Raw genomic sequence first — 20,597 nt, forward strand, 5'->3', positions numbered from 1 at the left:
CAAGAGCACACTGGCTTACTGGCATTCAGCTGGACAAAATACCAAGTATGTAGAAATTGCTTCCCAGCTTCTGGAAGGATTTCTCTTCAGCTTCAATCCATGCTGCTTGCTTGACTTTTTTTTTTCTTTTTTTTTTTTTTTTTCTTTTTTTTCTTTAAGCTACAACCTGCCATGCATGTGAACAATATTAAAAGAATGTACAGACACTAGAAACAAGGTTAGCTAATATGCCTTACTCAAATGCAGCCAAAGAGAATTTAAAAAATCCAGCTTCAGATGGAAATTACACTTTTTAATTACGCCCCTTGTATAAACACAGAACGTAAGTTTTGATGTGAATATTTGTGATGCTATTCATCTAAGGACAGTAAAAATCCTCTCTTGAAAAAATATCTGTGTGGACTTAATTGTGATGAAGTTAACATGACTGAGCATAGAAAAACACGACTTGAGCACCACCCAAAAGGCTCAGCTCTCTCGCAGTAAGCTGTGTGTGGCTCAGAGTCAAAGCTTCATGCAGGCATCCGGGATAAAATTTGATGCCACAACCCCCTATATAATAAGATGTCTCATGTTGTAATGAGCAGGGACTGCTTATAACTGTGCAGAGTGGCTGAAGCCAATCCACCCTGCTTGATCCCCTTCTGAATAACCCTGGCTGTACCACACATCGAGCTAATGAAGAATGGCTCCACACGTGCCAGCCAGCAGAAATATCTCTGCACCATCTTTAAAAATAAAAGGTTGCGCATGGAAGGAAAACCAGTATCCAGTGCTAACAAAGAGCTGACCATAAGCTTTTAATCAAAACAATAGCACCTTAGGGTTAGTAATTAGTCTGTGCACACCTCAGAAGTGTAATATTTTAATTTGTATAATTCATAAATTTCAACTTTCCTAGATTGCAGCCCTGAGCATATCCAGAAATTCAACACCCGTGTTAAATGTAATGCCAGCTTGCACGGCACAGGAATTTCTCTGAAAAAGCACAGTTTGGAATACTTCTACTTATACCATCTCCCAGTAACGTTTTGCCAATTCATTACTCTAAATAAAAACAGTAACAATATTGAAATGAAGTAAATGAATATATTCGATATACAGTTAAGTGGCTGAATACTCTACTTTCAATAGCGATTATTTAATGTGACAAGCACATGTTCTATATGCCACTCTCACTAAACTAAACATCTAGCAAACTCTTTTCATAAAATGTCAATTGATTTTGAAGAGAAAGATAATGTGGTGACCGCAGGGCCAATAAACTGAGAAAAAGGTGGCAGACATGAATAAATAGGCATTTAAGGATAGGAAATAGCCAATTATGAGAATAAATCCAGCCTCATAAAATGAGCACTGTGCTATCACAGGCAGATTAGATTTGCTACAGGAAAAATTCCCTTTTTTTTTTAAACATCTACTGCACTGTTGTGCAGCTGTCAAAATTAAAACTGCTGGAAAACTCATGCAGTAACAAGCTTCAATTAGTTTACAATGAAAAAATTCTAACTGATGAGCTTAATGTTTACTTTTTATTTTGAACTCTGGTTTATAAGGCTTGAGAAATGAAATTAGCAACAGAAAGGGAAAGACTAAAGATGTTGCTGTCAGTGCAGGCTGATGGTCAATGCAAGTTTTGTACACATACGTAGGCTATCATTTTTATTTAAGGTGCAGTGATTTATCTCAAGCCCTCCTTAAGACAGCAAATGTTGTAATCAAGCATTCAAAGCTGGCATGGGTTAAAATGTCCCTGGTGTTAACTATTCTTTGATTATTTCAAAACAGATACCCCTCAAAAATACATCTGTGCAATAATACTGTGACTTTAACCAATAATCACTGAAAGAACCAGTCTAATCTCTCTTAAAGTCCATAAAAGAATCAGAAAGTCATCATGACACAAGTAAGGCAGAAATAATCCACCCCCTCACTCAAAAACAGGCAACAAAAGCAACCAAGCAACCCTCACTAGAATAAAAAAACCCTCCATAAGTCAGAAAACTGCAATGACTGTAAAATTACAGGGTTTATATCAGAGCTACAAGCTCCAAGTTCACCAATTCCTAAAGTTACAGCAGTTTTGCAACATTAGCAGTCCATGCTATTTTTTATTTAGGCTAAAAGAAGCAACTGACAATTCGATTTTACCCGTGCACCTTTCCTACAGCTATAATATGTTCCTAATAGCACCGCATCTAGAACAGATTACCTGAGAAATATGTCTCTATTTAGTCTGCTTGATAGATCGCCATGAACAGCCCATCACCAGCTTGTTATTTCCTAAAATCATACAAAAGGTAGGGAGTGATCTGGAAGCTTTTTCCAGCAAAAGTCTTAAACATTTCACAGGAAAAATACTCTCTGAAGGGCCCTTGGGTAATGTGATAAAAAACTAGGGTTATTCCATCAAGGAGAGTCACCATTGCACTTTATGGAAATTTAGGTTACGAGTGTCTCTGCATACACAGCCAGGTGAAGGCACGTTGCTCATTCCGCGCCAGGTCCCCTCCCCTGGCCCTGCAGGAGATGCCGCTTGCACGTGTCAAACTCGAAGATGCCAAGGCTCAAGGAGCATTCAGCGTGAGGCGAGTGTGCCTGTAGCATGTGCATTTCAGGCAGAAGATGAGACTTTCAGACACTATAGGAAAAACCACCATTTTTTTCCATTAACAATTGAGTTTTTCATGGGGAAAAAAAAAAAAAGTTATTTGCTCTCACATCAAATTTTCCAGGGGGGAGTGGGGAATCTAACTATTTTTTGTTAGATCTACTTTGCCCTCACCAGATCTTTGCTTGGGACCAAAACAGTGAAGGAAGCCTGGTAAGCGCTAACTCTATCCTAGAATAACCTTTACAGGCATCACTAGGAAACCCACAAAACTCCTTTTGGGATCAGATTTCCTTACAAGCACTGAAGTTACCAAAATACTTCAAAAGGTACACAGCTTTGGAAAGTTGAGACTGACAATGCCCCTTTACTTTCTACTGAGGGTATCTACAAGTATTCCGAGCTTTAAAGCTTCAGCAACGCTCACTTTTACATCAGTTAAGATGTTCTCTTAAAAGGCATTTGTCAACTACAACCGTTACCATGGAGAACAAAGATGCTTTGAGGATGAAGGTGAACTTGAATGTTACCAGAAAGTGGTGCAGAAATGAGCATTATGGTGTTAGAAATTTTTGTCTTGCGTTTTCAAATTGAGGGCCATGAAAAATTACAGCCATTGCAAGACAGCCGTAAGTTGTGTATGACTGGCAGCTGCCACACTGAAAGCAGGAGATAAACAGTAAGTTTGGGTAATTCAGTTTCTGATGGAATTACTATTTACGAACTGACACTGAAAGAAAAAGTTCACTGCATGCAAAGAATTACGGCCACAAATAGCTGTTAACTCCATGGACAGGTTTTCAAGCATCGCTGCAAATCCTGTGTTCAGGGAATATTCATTTTTTTAGGGTAGCTGGAGTATTTTGCATCACTCTGCTGCTCCAGGCTGCACGGTCCCCCCAGCGCAGCCCTGCGCCAGCACCGGCCGTGGCGGGCAGGGGCACCAGTGCCATCCCGCTGGCTGGCTGACCCCTCTGCAAGCGGCTCGGAGGCACGTCCCCCCAGATCAGCTCCGCACATGAACATTATCAGGCGCTGGGCGGATCTGGATTTTCCGGCCTTGAGAGATCAGAAGGGAGAAAAACCACGCTCGTGTCTCAAGCTCATGTGCCAAAGTATCACAGATAAGTCGCCGCAGAAAGAGGGTACGGCTCCCATGGAGGAAGATTTGAAGATTCAAGGGGAATTCACCACTTCTCTGAAACTGTGTTCAGTGTGTTAATCGCCCAAACTGTTAGAAATACATTTCTGATTTATTTTTAATTTGAATATATCTGGCCTTTGGTTCTTTTTATGCCTTTCTTTACTCGGTTGAAAAAGCCTTTAGTGCTCCGTATTTTCTCCTACTGAAGGTACTCACATACCATAATCATATCTCTTCTTGATCTTCCTTTTGATATGCTAAACACCTTCAGCTCCCTATACATTTCCTTGTAACATGTCTCCTACAGCCCTCAAATGACTTTTTGTAACTTTTCTGATCCAGTGAAATTCTCCTGCATCCTTTTTAAAGCGTGGAAGCCAGAACTGTATGTAGTATTTTATTATCAGCATGTCTAAGAGGTAAAAATCACCTCCCCTCTCTAGTTCTAACAGAACCTGGAATGTAGGACCGCGTTGGCACCCTGGTGAAATATCCTTGCTAATGAATGAATTACAAAGGTAGCGACATGACATAGAAGGCCTCTTAAAAGCCAGGTGGCCAGGCAAGGGAGAGACAGCAGATAGCGAGATCATTTTCTCACATGACAAAATAAAGCATAAAAGAGGAATTGGCACAATCCTAAGTGATAGGGACAGAAAAGCACCACTTGGCTACAACCCAGGCAACTTAATTATCATCATGACTTGTTCAGGAAGACAGCCTTTTAACTCCACTGTGATCCAGGTCTATGCTGCTCCAAAGGATGCCAAGGAGAGGAAACTGTGCGATTCTGCAATTAGAACTGAGCTGGACACACATCAGAAGCAGCGAGGCATGAACTGCTACAATTTGTGAGACTCCGTGTCCTTTATGAGCAGAGTAAAACCAAGAAACAAACGCAGAGAGGAAATTCTGCAAAGCACCGACTGAGAATGACACCGCTCAGAAAGACAGGACTGCAGTAACGTGAAGTTCTTGGAAGAACCAGAGTGAGGCATTTTTAAGTGTAAAGATAATGAGAAAGAAATAAAATTACAGACCCCGCGTGATGCTTGTGACGGATAGAGGTGATAGACTGGAAACCAGGAAAGCTCCCAAAGGAGCTGGAGACTGCAGCTTGGCTAAGTAGGACAGTGACTGAGGAGTGTGGTGGCAAGCGTGGGGAGCTGCAGAGGATCCCCAGGAAGCCGGGAGCGCTCTGTCTCACTGCAGAGTTCAGCGGGGCCGGGGAAATGGTGCGGCCAGGTTCCACACAGACACACATGGGGAGCAGGAAAGAGCCTTGCCATTTGGGGTAAGTCGGTCTTGGTAACAGAATTACAGAGCTACATTAAATACAGATGATCTCACCAGTCATTGAGCCATATCCAAATACGGACAAGTGTTTATTGCTTGCTAAAAGAGGTACGGTCCATGCCATGAAATCCTGTTGATGGATTTTGAAACCACCAATTAACATTTTCCTAAGCATAGCTCTTCACAATAAAACTACAGATTTACTTTTGAAGCTGCAGAGACAGGAAAAAGTACTTGCAGATGTTTTACAACATGGTTTTCCCTATGCTGTCCCCACGGCACAGCTGCACACTGCAGACACGCGCTGTTGGTGCTGCCACCCATGCAGCTTCTTTCAGCCAAATTAACGCTTCCCTCTGCTACACCAGCCTATTGCTTTGAAGAACATTATGTCTTCCTATACATTCCTGTACGGTTCTAGTTGGTTAGAGCAGCTTTGCAAGAGCTTTCACACTGCTCCCATACAAACCCTTATCTACACCCCTGAACACCTTCTACACTTACTGTCATGCTCCGCATACCTAGGCAGCCATTTCCCTTTTCCTTCCCCCTTCCCCTTATTTTGCCGCTCTTACTTCATGCAGTGCATGCATTTCCAACTTGCAGGAGACAGGGTCAGAAGAAGGATCATAAGCATAATCCAGTTTGTCTGCTGCATTCTTGTGTTTCAGAATACATTGGGGAATACTATCAATTTTGCAACAGTACATGACAATAAACAGCTGTCACTAAGAGTTGCAATATTAAAATACCTGATAAGAGAAAGTTACTGAGGATTTCTGGGCCAAACCTTTTTGCACCTTTTGGGGCTCTCTAGCAGAACAGCAGTGCCTCTGCATTAACAGAAGAAGCTAGAAGGTGCAGACATAGCAATAACTAAAGTGTGGAATATCTGAAGGCCAAATTTTGAGATGCCACATTTACATCTGACTCCTTTTGACAACAATCAGAAAAGGGGAGAGCTCCGCACATCTCAGGATTTGGCAAGGGCCCACCAGCAGCATTTTCAGGTTTTAATGCTTTGGGCAAAATCTTCATTTTAAGTAGAGAAATGCAACTGCAATAATTTAACTGTAGTCATCACAATCAACAAGCTATTATACACACAGGCCGTTGGTTGTGTGGCTGTCTGAGTTTGCACAGAATTGCTGTGTAATTCACATGCACACACAGCTCGAAACTCAAATTACAATAGCATGTTGACCATTGTGTTTACATTTTGAAAATAATATATCTTTCCAACGTTACCTCAACATGCAGAAATTTTCAGACCACCATGTGAAAAATATAGTTGAAAGACCAGCATAATAAAGTACTATTTAGAATTCCAGGGGGACCCATTTTGTCTCTGTACAGGATTCATGTCTCTAAACTTCAGGATTCATCAATTTCAACATTAACACAGGCTTTCACATCTACTATTCAAAACCTCTTTCTTGGGTAACAATATTTAAAAAAGAAAATTGCTGGTATCTTAATGTAAGTCAGTCTTGAAAATCACATCTCTAGAAAAAATCTGGGAAGAAACACTAGCAGTAGCATATTTAGTGTCCTTCACTCAACTTTATATGCACACTGGAGTACCCATACACAGCTTCACAGCACCACTCAGTCCTGCCTGGTAACTTTCAGCCTCCCACGATGAAATTACATAAATTTAAGTGGAAAAAAATAAAAATGAAGATGGCATAAATATTTTATATAAAAGTCCCACTTTAGCTTCGAACTTTGAGCAGTGTATTCCTGTGCTTCCAGATTAATAATGCAGCAGCACAGGTCACATATTGCTTGTATTTATGTGCACCCAAAACCCCTCTGAAAAAACTAAACAGCCAAGACAGAGCAGATTAGGTTTTGAAAACCTGAATACTTAATTTTCAATATCTTAACTTTTGTATTTTGTAAGATCAATTATATGGTGTGTACCCATACACACATGCACACAAAATCAACCTGAATTTTCATGACAATACTCAGGGAAACTATGGGAAATTTCAGTTCGTGACACATAAAATTAATACATAGCTTTAATGAGTATACTATACACAAGGTCTTGTGTTCTTAATTTGCATCAGAAGGGGAAAAAAAGATAGTAGCATCTATAAATACTGATGAAAATAGATATAGATGAAGTCAACAGTAATATTCTGGCACAAAATATGAGCAGAAGTCAATGTCATTTTAAAGATAAACACGCATTTTTCATAGCAATAAATAATGCTATAAATCCTACCATAGTGGATTGCAAATAACTTCAGCTGAATAAAACTGCATGACATGGGATTTACTTATCCTGTATGTTCACAGAAACAACTTGTTCTCTGACAGTACTCATTCTTGGCAATTTATTGCAGCTGTCAGCAGCCAATTTGTTCAGATTACTGCTATGCATAAAGGTGTAACAATCATGAGGATTTATTAGCTGATTATCGTAAAGGTGACAGTCAGGATCGCCTTCAAAAACACAGATGATAAGGAAGTTAAATAATTACATGAAGATTAAAATAATTTCACCTTCATTTTGATCTTCGTATTACCTACATAAACTTACTGCAGTATGTGTTTTTATTCACAGGAGTATACTTGCTCAATATGGAAGAGAAATGATTTGCTCATAGCAAAAATGTGAACATTAAATGCACTTAGACTCAACAATATACATACACATACATATGTATTTTTACTTAAAACAACACATACATACATACTTCTACTTATCAGATGGAGCAATGACTAATACTGCTCATGCAAGTCCACATGCCTATTTGAATGCAAGAAGGCTGCCCCTGTGGCTGCTGGTGCTTTCAGGGGGAAAAAAAAAAGGAAAAAAAAAGGGAACTCCTAGACCTCATGCCTTTGGTCCTGGAATGTCGTTTGTTTTTTAGAAAAATGATATTCAGAAGAATGCCAGAATTTAACCTCCTGCATGATGAAGTTCAGTTCTGGCCAAGCCCAGTGTTTCCTCATAGAGAACAGCATATGATCGGAAACATATTTTCCTCAAAACTTTTGTTTGAGGTCTTTTTCCAGCTTTTAAAATCCCAAAATAAACACTGAAATGGTTCTAGGATTTAATTTTTTTAGAGTATTCTAAGATGGAAGTTCACAAGGTGCTACATTCTTTAAATTCTCATGGAGAATGCACACCACAAACTCAAATGAATTTTACAACCATATGATGCTCAAAGGTGGGAATGGAAATCAATCAGTCAGCATCTCATTTCAGGAACCACCATGCTGAATGCGCCTGGGCACCAAGACGAAGACAGAGCTTTACACTAGCTCTGTGACAGATGTATCTTCCTCCTTCTCTGCACTAGGATGCCATGCTGTTGCTCTCACCCTCTTAATACCTTCCTCCCTTCTCACAAGCCACCCCTTCCACTTCCATCTTCCTCCTGTCAGGCCACCCCACAGCCAGAATCTCACTTCCATGCCTTCAGCCTTCTTGAACACCTTTCCTTCCTCTCCCTGCCCTCCGAAAAGCATCGCAAGCCCAAGCCCTCGCAGTCTAAGCACACATGCCGTTGCCTCGTTGACATCCCCATCTTCATCCTGGCCCCTACCATGCTCCAGCCTCATGGGTATGATTGATACACGTAGGGCCCACACAGGTCTATGTTCCTGACTTCCCACTTCTTTTATTTCACTGAAGTGCGGCTGAGACAGTGTATCATTCCAGGAGAAGTTATGACATCCTGGTTTGGAATATGGCAAGTTACAGAGCTTAGCACAGCAAGATCATTTCAGCCCAAGACGGCTTCCCGTGCTGCTTTCCAGGAGGAACCTGGAGATTGCCCCTTCAGCCTGGCACCCAGCAGCACTGTTCTCCCACAGCCAGCCCGGTCTGGAACTGCTGAACCAGTTTTAGGGATGGCACTCTTCAAAGAGGTCCCCTGGCAAAGCAGCTTGGCAATGCCTGTGTTGCACGGGAAGTTCTGTTGACTTTCATGTGTGGTCTGCAATCAGGATATGGAGGGCACAAAAACCCAACACTGTGGATGAGAGGTGAGAACTGCTCCTTGAACAAACTTTTTCTTCTGTTTTCTCATTTTGGTCTGCTGTTTCCCTCAATGAGTAGGATCTCTCCAATCAAGCATGGCTTCTCCCTAACCATACTTCAGCCAGGCAGAACATTTCCAAGAAATAACTGTTTTTATTTGCATTTAGTAAAAATATTCCTATATAATATCTCAACTGCTGCTTGCACATTATTCAAGAAAGTGGGAAGATCAGAGTAAGATCAAAGGGATTACCCTCCCATTATCGAGCAATGCTAGAATACTACGAGGAAGTCTTTTGTTTCCCTTCCATAGCCTCACTATCACTCTCCCTGGAACCTGAATCAAAATATTCAATTTATTATGTGTGCCTTCAGAGCCACAGAACCTTAGTCATGGAGCACAATTCATTCCTGCTTTACAAAATTAATATATATTTAGCGTAACACACACACACACAGAGGGCAAATCTGTGGTGTCTGTACCAAATTTACAGCTTTTAGAGGCAGCCTCGAAAGGAGAAACTGGGAGAGTGAGGTTAATGTAAAGTGAAGCTGTCAGGTGTTGGTGATTTTTATCCACAGTGACTGGAAAAGGGTATCAGGGAGGGGGAATATTAAGACCTATTTTTGTATTCAGATTGAGCTTGACAAATGACAGTTTTTCATGGAAATCTTCGTGAAGAGGAACTTGTTTGCAGGTTGCATTATCCAGAGATAAGGTACGAACAGAAGGTGAAATGAGAGAGTGTCTGAAAGGACAAACTGAAGAGGGATTATACATACACTGACAGCAGAGAGGTCACAAAAATCAAGAGCAGTAAAATTTCAGGAAGAGTACCACTGATTTTGTTAAAATCAGCTGTATACTGCAGAAGCACTACAGATTAGCTTTGTCCAAGGAGCATCTTTTTTGCTATATAAAAGAACTACATCTATTTAGGAAAATGACAGAAAACAGAACATTTCTCCCACTGAAAAATGCTACAGGCTTCAAGCATTCTTCTTAGAGAGGAGATTTCTCATGCTATCAAACTTTTTGCACTTAAATACAACGTAGAAATCATGTTACTTGCATAATAGCACATAGTTACTACAAAGAAATAGATTAACACTTAAGGCGTACAAATTTTTCAGGTATCTGAAAAGTTACCTAAGCCACTCACGTTGAAGTTACAGACTTTTCTTCCTCTAATTTCTCTTCCTTTAATATCTCTATCACATTCTTATTTTGGTTTGAAGTGTACTGGAGCAAAAATGGTGTCTTTTGTTTTATACAAAAAGACTTTATCATTACTGTTAACAGTAACAACGTTAAGTACTGTTTTGATGACAGTGTTCTGGAAAATCACACATGAAAACTCAGTGTCACCATCTTTTGGATAGGAAGGTTAAAGTTAAGCAGAAAACAGGAACAATTTCCCAAAGTAATCACATGTTGACATAGGACTAAATGATGATGCTACTTCGGAAAAATAGTTACTGTTACCATATGCGCCAACTGGAATCAAGCAAGGGAAAAAATACAGTACAAACTTCAAATATAAACATGGCACCCCACCCCTAGGGTTTCATCATATAAAATAAAATCCTACTGTGTATACTTCTGAAAAGTGGTTTTGTCAATATTAAAGCTGTTTGCTTGCCACATACTCTGTATGGTTTCTGAGTTCCCACAATTTATGGTAGGAAATAAACACAGAATATTACCCAACTGATCTAATTTGATAAAGCCAGCCATTACCCTAAATGGAACAAGGGGGAGGAAAAGGTCAGTGGAAACATAACCACGCTGACAACAAAAGTATATGCTTGGTCTGCAGGATTTTCATTTGTGATCTTAACTACCAAAAACCCTAATTCTACAAGTTAATAGCATCAGTGTCCTAGTGAAAATACCTATGACCAATATTCTAACGAACAATCAAAATATGTCAGATTAATAATAATAACTATTAGTATGACTATATGGGTATCAATTAAATTATGTGTAAACAAATATCTGAGCTTTCCAAATACCACCTACTTTGTCGTATCTATAAGCACAAGACAGTTTTTTTCCCCCACTAGCTAACAGTTAATGCCATTGTTACAAAAGCATCTTTCTTCCTCTTCCTACACCAAAATGCAGAACAATCACACAAATTTATACCATTTCTCGAACTCTTAAGACAGATCCCAAAGATTCACTTTCCCTGAAAGTGAATGAGGTGAATGATCTTACTTCTTTGTTCCAAAAGTTGAGTGTAGTCCTTCAACACTGTCATTTCAGTTACCAAATGGATTAGAAAGCAAGTACATAATTTTGGTCTTATGTGCCTATTACAAGTCACAAACGCTATTTCTCCTCCAAGCAGGATGTTGCCATATGGAACCTCCTGCATCTTGATTATTGCTTTAAATGTGGGATTTTTATTTTGGAAAACCTAAGCCTATCAATTGGTAAAAGCTGCCACCTACTGGTCAACAGAAATTATTTTACACCATCAAAGTAAAGAATTGCATCAAAGCAGCAAACTCTACTGATATTTTCTAAAAAATCCTCCCTTTAAAAAAAAACCCCACCACCAGAACCCAAGAAAAAATGGTCATAAGAAACAGTTTCAACGGCAAGGCTCATTTTAATCATCTGCTCTCATCCCAAGGGAACAAGGCAGCTATAATTGCACAAACCTGCCAATAAAATCATCCTTTTTGCCAACATCTTTGTCCCACACGGTAATATAAATAATTCCACCTCGTTCTTCATAGAGATGAAAGTCAAACTGCTCCCTCCACTGAGGATTCAAAGTTTTTGGCACAATCTGAAAAGGGAGCATAGAGAAAGTCATATTGCATTGTGCAGGCATATGCTTTCTTGAATTGTAAATTTGATCTTTAGAGTCTGCTCAGAAAGTCTTTTTTTCTGTTTGCAGTATGAGTATCTTAAGCTGTGAGAATTAAAGAACAGCAACTAGAAAAGACTACTGGCCATTCCTCTCATGCCTCTCCCATACAACGGCAACCTCCAAAATCCTGCAACCTGTCACCTTCAAAAGCCTCCTGAACAAAGGATTTACCCTGGGAATGGATCCATTTTTCTGTAGAATAATTATGCCCTCTCCTAAGTGACAGTTAGCTGTAAAGTTATGTGTCTGAGCCTAAGGGAAAACAAAGCACCTGCAATGACAAGTAGATGCTGACTGTAAGTATTTAAACAGAAACAATTTTATCATGTCCTTTTTCCTCAGCTGCAATAACACTGGGAGAAAGATGGTACTATGGTTTACTTTCTATGGAATAATACTTCTTTCCCCCCAGAAAAAACCCCTCACTTTGTTTTACTTCCTTCCCTCTGCAACTCAGATGAAAGTAGCTTTCTCAATCATTTTCAGTCCAGTTACTTCTGACAAAAGAAGTAACCTCAATGGATTTCAGCTCATGTATTTCTGACCATGTTCTGCAGAACAGAAAGCTTGCAGATTTTTCCACCATAATGCAAAAGCAGTATTCACAGTAGTCACCTCTATCCTGAGCAAGAATGGGAACTGCCTAGCACCTTCTTGCTACTTTCTACATCCACCAGTTCCACTGGCTTGAAAAAATAAAACACATCAGGGAAGATGAAAACACAGAAAAGTTTTTCAGTCACAAAAGCATGAAATTGGATTTCTTCTAATTTCAGATTAAGGGACCCTGAGGCAGGCAGCTAACTGCTCCTGGCCTCCTCCTCACTTTGCCCTTTGTCTGGCTGTGTAAACCAAATGGGCTGTCATGGCCACTGAGAGAGGAAAGGTCACATGTGTCGTCGGCAGATCCAGCATCTTCCCCAAGCAGCAATTTTCAAACCAGTAGGGATGAGGGAAATAAAAAAAAAAAAATAGCAAGGAAGCCAAGCTAGTCTCCATGATTATTCTCTCCCTGATCAATCCTCTCTACGTGTTCAGCTCATACGTATACCAAACTTTAACGAAACTTGCTGTGGGGAAAGTGAGATAAAAGCATGACATGGTTTGAGGATAAGGCCATGCATCCAAGAGGCATCCAGCATCAAGACAGAAAGGCACAAAGGTAGTATCTACTTGTCAGAATCACTCCACATCTCTCCCCTGCCACGAATGACCCACCATGGGAAATGACAGTTAGCCCAATCTGCATGGAAAATCAGGTGTGCCTCCCTGCCACCCCGCCTTTTTAAGTGCGACATTTTTCCCTATCTCATATTATTTTCTTATTATAATGAAATAAAAAAGAAACATTTCAACAAAACGACAGGTGCTCCGACAGCTAATTAACACAACAATAAATCTCCACCACTATAGTAGTCACACAAACCAAAAAACACAACCAATGCGCATTTTAGGTCGCAGCTAAAATTACCTTGCTCTTGTACTTCTGATGTCCCAACCGGAATTTCACATAAGGATCACTTCGTCCATTTGCATCCATCGCCTTAAGTTCACGACCTTCTATTAAGGTAACACTAACTATCCCTCTCCATAGCTGAGATTTTCTGTGCAGGTCTGAAAGTCGTAAGCTCTGGGTCTGAAACTTTAGGGAAATAAAAATACAGATTTAGTTAAAACAATTCCAAAAATTTCCCCTGCATTTTAATGTTCAATTTCATATAACTATGAATATAGAACAACCATCTTAAGCCACTTTAAAGTTATTTGACAGTGCATACATAAAGTACACTACAAAGAATTACTTGGAGAGAAACAAAACTGACAAAAACGCAGGTAATGTCATATGCAGCTTCGGCAGAAGCAAGCAGAACAAATACTACTTAAGGAAATGTTCAGGAAAAAAAAGTGTTTTCTCTTGCTTCACTTCTCCCTCTGCGGATTGAAATAACAACATTACAAATAAATGTTACAAAGACCCTTCTATTAGTAGCATATGATTGAATGAACTTGAACAAACACAAAAAACTGTGAGGAAAATGAGATTTCCATTAAAATAATATAAACCTATCATGAGAAGCACGGACCAAGGAAAAATAAGTCAATAAACCCCTGTGCACATGACAGCTATCTCAGCCTCTAAAATGATGTGGTATTCTCAGACACAGCAAGGAAAACTGAATTAAATACCAACGCATTAGTTCAAGAGTTTCAAAAGAAAGACGTTGTAGAGCCTCTGATCAGAACTGTGAGGATCCTTTTGGGCTGTGAACACTCAGCCACCAACTGGGGGGGTTAAAAGAAAATTCACCCACACAAAAGAGATGGCCACAGCTATTTCATCAAGGAACTCCACTGGGGGTGGGAGAGCTGGGGGTTACAAGCCTGAGTAACTGAAGACCAGCGCCAGCTTGCTCTGCGCTACAAGGTACCAGAAGTGGGAAATCACCCTGGCACTCCTGAGGCCGGTAAACACACCTCCGATGCATCTGAGGAGAACGGTTGCCAAAGGATCTCCCTTCCATTCTGAAATTCCACTTGCCCAAGGTTACCTGGTCTAAAATTAGAACACTAGAGAGCTAAACAATATTTAAACTTCACAAATTATTCAAATTATTCTATGAATTAATAATAAAAAAAGGCAAGTCTGCATTGTATACTCAGCTGTAAATACATAAAATACACACATTTTCTTTATTATGCAACATAGGTTGAGCAACCAAGGCAGAGCATCCCTCCAGTACATGAAGGGTTGTGTGGTTGGCTTCATCGCTTGCATACCCCCAGTGTCTCTGTAAGAGGCTGTCAGTGCAAATTCGGCTTGAGTCTTTCAGAGGGTAGACACTGCCATGCGAGCGCCCAGGGCAGGAATTTTACTTTATTACCCAGAGAAGATTATAGAAAGTATGCTGGAGTATAATCACTGGATTATCATCTGCACTTACCAGACTGCAGAGAGAAGCGTTACACATGAGGACTGGGACCACTGATGTTGGAACAAATCTGAATAATGAGCTTTCAGATACCACATCGGCATGTATTTCTGTTTTCTAATGACTGTTCATTCCAAACAGTATAGCTACTCCCACAATATTTCACTGTATTTAATAAACATATCTCTTCCTGAAGTGAAGGATTTGACCGTGGAGAAACTTCTCATAAACTACTGTTTCTTCAAAGGCAAACATGTAACAGTGGAACAACCTTTAACCTAATCTATGACATGAAGCGACAGGGGGACACCAGGAAAGAGAAACTCTACAAAAATGAGGGTATAAGGTGGGAACTCAGGTGCCAGAAGAGACTTCACTTGCAACATCGGAACATTATTAAACTTCATAAATGTCTTCTCAGCACAAAAATCCCTTCATTGGGGGTCTACAGTCAACACTGCCAAAGACTCGCCTTGTGAAGAAGTGGTAGGTTTTTTTTTTTCTCCTTGTTCCAGCTTCTTAGAAGGCTTAGAGCAAAAGAAAGACTGACTAGTAAATAATCAAAACTGACTCTGCCCTGCACATAAGATGATGAGAGAGATGAAAGAAGAGACAAAGCACATTTAGGAAGATAGGATGGGACAGAAGCAGTGGTTATTTGAGACTTATTTTGGCAAAGAATACACCCAAACAACAGGGGGCAGGTTTAAGAGTGAGAATCCAAATGATTTCCAGGGTATTATTATGGAAAATAAGCCCAAGTTCACACTTGCAACTCTTTTAAGCTTAAGCACAACTGCATAGATCTCAGCTTCACTAATCACAAATGAGACAGTGAATCATTTAGAGAGTACACTCGATAAAAATTCCAAATTTTTTAAGGCTTTTAAAACAATTTGCAGCATTAGAGCAACTGCCACCATATGAAACATGCTGAGTTTTTATGATGACCAGTAGGGAGTTTCATCAACGGGGGTTAATTCACATATGAGGTGGCAAGGCAAGACCTAAACGAGCAAGCAGAGAGCATAAAATGACAGATGGGTCAGCTGGGAGTTTGCAAGAGCCAGGCAGAAACCCTGAGAACAAGCGCTCGCGTGTTGCAGCAGAAAGCCCTGCTGGGTCAGCGCCAGACCTCTCCAGCCTACGGTGCGCATACAGCTCGCAGGGCCCGGTGGCGTGCAGCCAGCAGCGCAGCAGCAGGGTCCGCATCTCAGCCTGTGAAAGAAAAGCAGCCGCCCACTAAAAGCAAAGTGGTGTGGGCTGGTTGTGGCCGTTTCTTCCTTGAGGTAGGGAATCAGGACCACAGTGGTGCCCTTTTCTCCCCGTCTTGATCAGTAACGCACAGATCCGTAGAACAGCAAAGGGGAGACATACTGAAAGACCCGGGGTACAGCTCAGTGGAGGTAAAGCTATCCGGATTTCCTCAACACGAAAAACACAGGCTACGTGGCCTTCTCCAGGAACAATAACTTCCAGCTGCCATTTTTCTCGTTTCCAACGGAGACTGAACAGCATCTCAGCAGACACCTAAAACACCATCCTTCCAGTCAAAGCCATCCTTACCCTCACAAATTACAGGCACTGACAATTTCATGCAGTGTTTCTTATAGGAAGTAAACTAAATAAAATACAAATTTAGGATTTCAAGCCAAATTTGACAAAAAGCTAATAGGTAAAAAAAAAAAAAATAATGGGAAAGTAAAACGAATTTCGCATTTTAGAGTTCTTCCCTTACGTACTTAATTTCACAGTGTGAGACAGGTACATGATGTCTAGGCACATTTCCAGGTATCTAAGCAACCTTCTGTAATCCAGCCCACAGTGAGTTTAGTTACAAAGTCAGAAAGGAAACAGAGTAAAATGAAGACGTGAGCACAGATCTTTCCAAACTTCTCCTATGAAGGAGTATCTCAAGACTAATTCTCAGATAACCTACTTCCCTCAGAAAGCAGGTAATGCGTACTGCACCCTGCTTCTGCCACAAACTGAAAAAAACCATGGAGACACTGCACATATTTTCATTTCTCTGGGAATAGGTGGGAAGTTACGTATTTCATAACATTCCCATCTGAAACTGCCTGTACAGTCTATATCATGCTAGAATTTGGAAAGAAGGAAGGTCAAGATCTCGGGCCACAACCAACTGTCATTAACATGGGAATATTATTTGCATTCTTGTGCATTTATATTCAGGCATGGAGACTCCCACCTGACATATTGTAAACAAAAAAAAAAAAAAGGGGGGTGAGGGGCGGCGGTTGCAGCCTGCATACTTTCTTTTCCCAAAAAGAAATTAAAATTAAGAGTTCTGCAAAGGAGTCTTTCATGTCAAAGGATACTTAAATCTGCCTGCAAAAGAAAAGCTCACATCTTTTCATATCCATACACTGTTTTAATGTTTCTACTATAGACAGCATGCAAACCCAACATTTTCTCACATGACAAAACCAGCTTTTATTTGTGTTCCACCTATTCTGTCTAAATGAGGGGTAGTGAGAGGTCTAGGGATGCCAACAGCAGAAAATCTTCTGACACAGAACTGTATCCTCTGTTAGATATGATTAATATAGTTAGCCAAATACGATGTCAAAGCTAAAAGATGATCTTATAACATGGCTTGATGTTCTGTACATGGTCACGTATTACCGGGTGGGAAACCAACTAGGTATAGCCAGAATCCATGCACTGTTCCCAGGTTCATCAAGACCATCTTCTTGATGGGCGTATTAACTGCCACAACTTCATCGCTACTTTCTTCAAAAGAAGAGATACCTTTAGTAAGTACTTTTGAAAATCCCATAGTAATTAAGTTTAACTTTGGTAACTTTGGGTATCTAAGTGACCTTTGAAATTCTAGCCCACAATGAGTTGGGGAAACCTCACAATCTGCCCTCTCCCTGCCTGGACTCACCTCTTCATTGATCAGCCTTCGCGCCCTGCAAAGCACCGCCTCTCTCACTTGCATGCAAACAGGCTCAGCTTTTACTACATCTCCTCATTATACATACCACTAGGAAACACTCCTCCTCTCCTGTGTCCTCAAACACAAAATCTATTGTTCAAGAATAGCTGAGCAACACACAGAAATAGAACAGTGTGCCTACCACAAACTTATTTAAAAAAAAAAAAAAAAAGTTTTAAAAAGCAAATAAGTAATGCAGCTATATGTCCTGCAGAGGCATGTTTGCCCAAAGAACTACTGTGGCTTAGAACATTTAAATAAAATACCAATTAAGAAAACAATGAAAGAATGTAGGAAAGGATGATATTCCTTTCCATTGCTGTACAGAGGATGGATGTACAAATGCAGCAGTTGCAGAGTGAATCAAAGCCAGCATTGTAAATGACTGCTGCAAACCTAAGAGAATTCTTCTGCCCCAATTTCTAGAAAACTTGCACAACTTGGATAAAACATGTAAAATAAAGATGAAAATGTCAATAGACACAGCTGCTAGTTCTACACACCTTGTCCACATGATGGAAAAAAAAAATCAAGGGACAGTCACATGCATTCACAATGCTTTTCCTCTACTAAAAACTGCACGAAGGACAACACTTTGCAGAAGTAATCAACATGTAGACACTGAGCTACAATAACACCTTCAATGGGATCATGACGACTCCTGCTTAATGTTTGCTTGTGGCAGCTACGCAAGTTTTGTAAGTGGACTACTACTGATAATTACTGCAATGTGAAAGAATATTTACCTTAACTTTTTCTGTAAGCTGTATTTTACATTTTAGCGTACTTTCATTCTAGGTGAAGCTAATCTAAATTTCTCTAGTTGAGAAATCTACACTGCCCTATGCCCTATGTGTTTTCAGCGTGACTGCCACGTTAAATCTTCAGGATGTTTGCTCTAACAACTCAGTATTGTCACTGTAGTTGCAATTCTGTGGTGCCACTATAGTATTTGTAACAAAAGCTGATACTTTTGCAGCATTTCACACATTTTTGTGGTTTGCTAAATCCAATGATTGTGCATTCCACTTAAGTGTACTTGCTGGTAGCATGTGATGTGATGAAGGCTGTGCCTCTGTTAGGCACTCACTAGGACTTGCATTTTCTGGAAAAGGGTGGTTATATTCATACAAGGCAATGGTGTGTGGGCAGGAGTTGTCAGAGAGGCTGTGGCAGCACAATCCTAACCCTCTCCCTTGTCCTCCTTCCAGCAACTCCTCTTGGAAGATTGGTCGTAACATGTGAAAGACAACAGGTCTCCTGATGATCTTCCCATTGCTTAGGATGACCAGCATCACCACAGCCCTCACACTGATGTGAATGTGACACACAGAAGGACAGTGGCCACTGAGACTGAATGGAAACTCCCTGTGCTTCATGGAATTGTGGGCATGAACCCAGAAAACCCACACCGAAATACCACTCTGCTGTTCTGATTGCAAAACAGTATCAAAACATTGTTCTCACTCAAATGCAAGTAATGCAAACACAAGCCTCACCAAATATCTGCATAACTTTTATGACCAGATGTCTAACAGACAGGTGTATTTACTCTGACGTTTAGTGCTTCTATTCTATTATTTAGCAGCTTTCCATCAGGCACTATTTACAGCTGATGAACTGACATCTAGAACCTCGTGGCTTACAAAAGCAAGTACTTTCTCAATTTTAAAAGATTCTTCTTAAAACCCCAAGCCAAATTAATTCTACCTTCTATTTTGAAATTCCACAGAGTTTTGGTTGAAAGATTCTGGTTGAAAGATTGAACTGATTGTAAATTCCTTCAGTTAAGAAGTACCACACAGCTCCCTGCTGCTGCTTGTCTTTGCAGTCCTTAGGCCATGATTTTGCTATTTCCACTTCTATCCCCTAGTCAAGAAGCACCTCATTGCAGTGGAAAAGCATTCATATCGATTTTAAAACATAAAAAAATGCTTCATAAGGCATCTGATATTAGGAAAAGGCAAATCAGGAGTCACATAAACTAAATATTTTAAGTTGGACATAAAAGCGTCAGCTAATAAGGCCATAGCTTTTGACACTTCATTTTGTGCAATAAGAACACACATATTTTTAGAATAGCTTCTAAAATAAATTGAAAAAAACATCAGCAGTTAGGAGCTGAAAGCCTTACATTTCGCAATTATTTTTTGTTTAAAATGTTCATAACTCGTATTTTTCCTTTCAAGAGTATATGCAAATTTCTAAAGCTGAATTAAAGCAAAAATAGTTATCTAAATGCATATTAAAAATCAATTTCTTTAGGCAGTAAATACACTCTTTTATCACCATTTGTAATTAATCAGAAGTAGCTTCTCATGACTTTGGGACGACAATGAAATAACCTGTTGCAACCCAGACTAATTTATCTTCATTTCTGGGAAGAATGGTCTTTTGGTTCCAGTTTATCAAAGTCACATTGAAACAGCTGATCACACACTAACAGTGTAAATTAAGAGTATTACTAAATTTTAGTGCATTCTAGTATTCCCAGTTCTAAACTCATCATTGATACTACAGAACAGAAGAGGAGGTATAAAAGAAGAGAAGGTGACATCTTTTCCTCCAGATTTTTCTGGAATACTGTGACTTGACAGGGCACAGCAGATGGCTATTAAATATCTTTTCCCCTACTACGTTTGGCTAAAGATGCCAAACCACTTGTTTCTCTTTGCCCTTGAATTAAAGCACACAAAGGTTTTTGTGATGTTTTCTTATTGTGCCATTAATGTAGCAGGTTTAACACAGCGTCTGATCATGTTT

General features: G+C 40.0%; 1 protein-coding gene across 9 annotated transcripts in view; it reads right to left on the minus strand.

Annotated features, from left to right (window-relative positions):
* Positions 1-20,597, minus strand: part of MCTP1 (multiple C2 and transmembrane domain containing 1) — a 277,869-nt gene that overhangs the window by 116,619 nt on the left and 140,653 nt on the right. For all 9 annotated transcript variants that reach the window (XM_055791716.1, XM_055791714.1, XM_055791713.1 and 6 more), the window contains 2 exons: positions 13,411-13,581; positions 11,725-11,855 (listed from right to left, as the gene is read on the minus strand). In XM_055791716.1, the coding sequence (XP_055647691.1) occupies positions 11,725-11,855; positions 13,411-13,581 (302 nt within the window). The remainder of the gene's footprint in view (positions 1-11,724; positions 11,856-13,410; positions 13,582-20,597) is intronic.

Source organism: Falco peregrinus, chromosome Z (assembly GCF_023634155.1).
Source record: "Falco peregrinus isolate bFalPer1 chromosome Z, bFalPer1.pri, whole genome shotgun sequence".
In the NCBI taxonomy this organism is placed as follows: domain Eukaryota; kingdom Metazoa; phylum Chordata; class Aves; order Falconiformes; family Falconidae; genus Falco; species Falco peregrinus.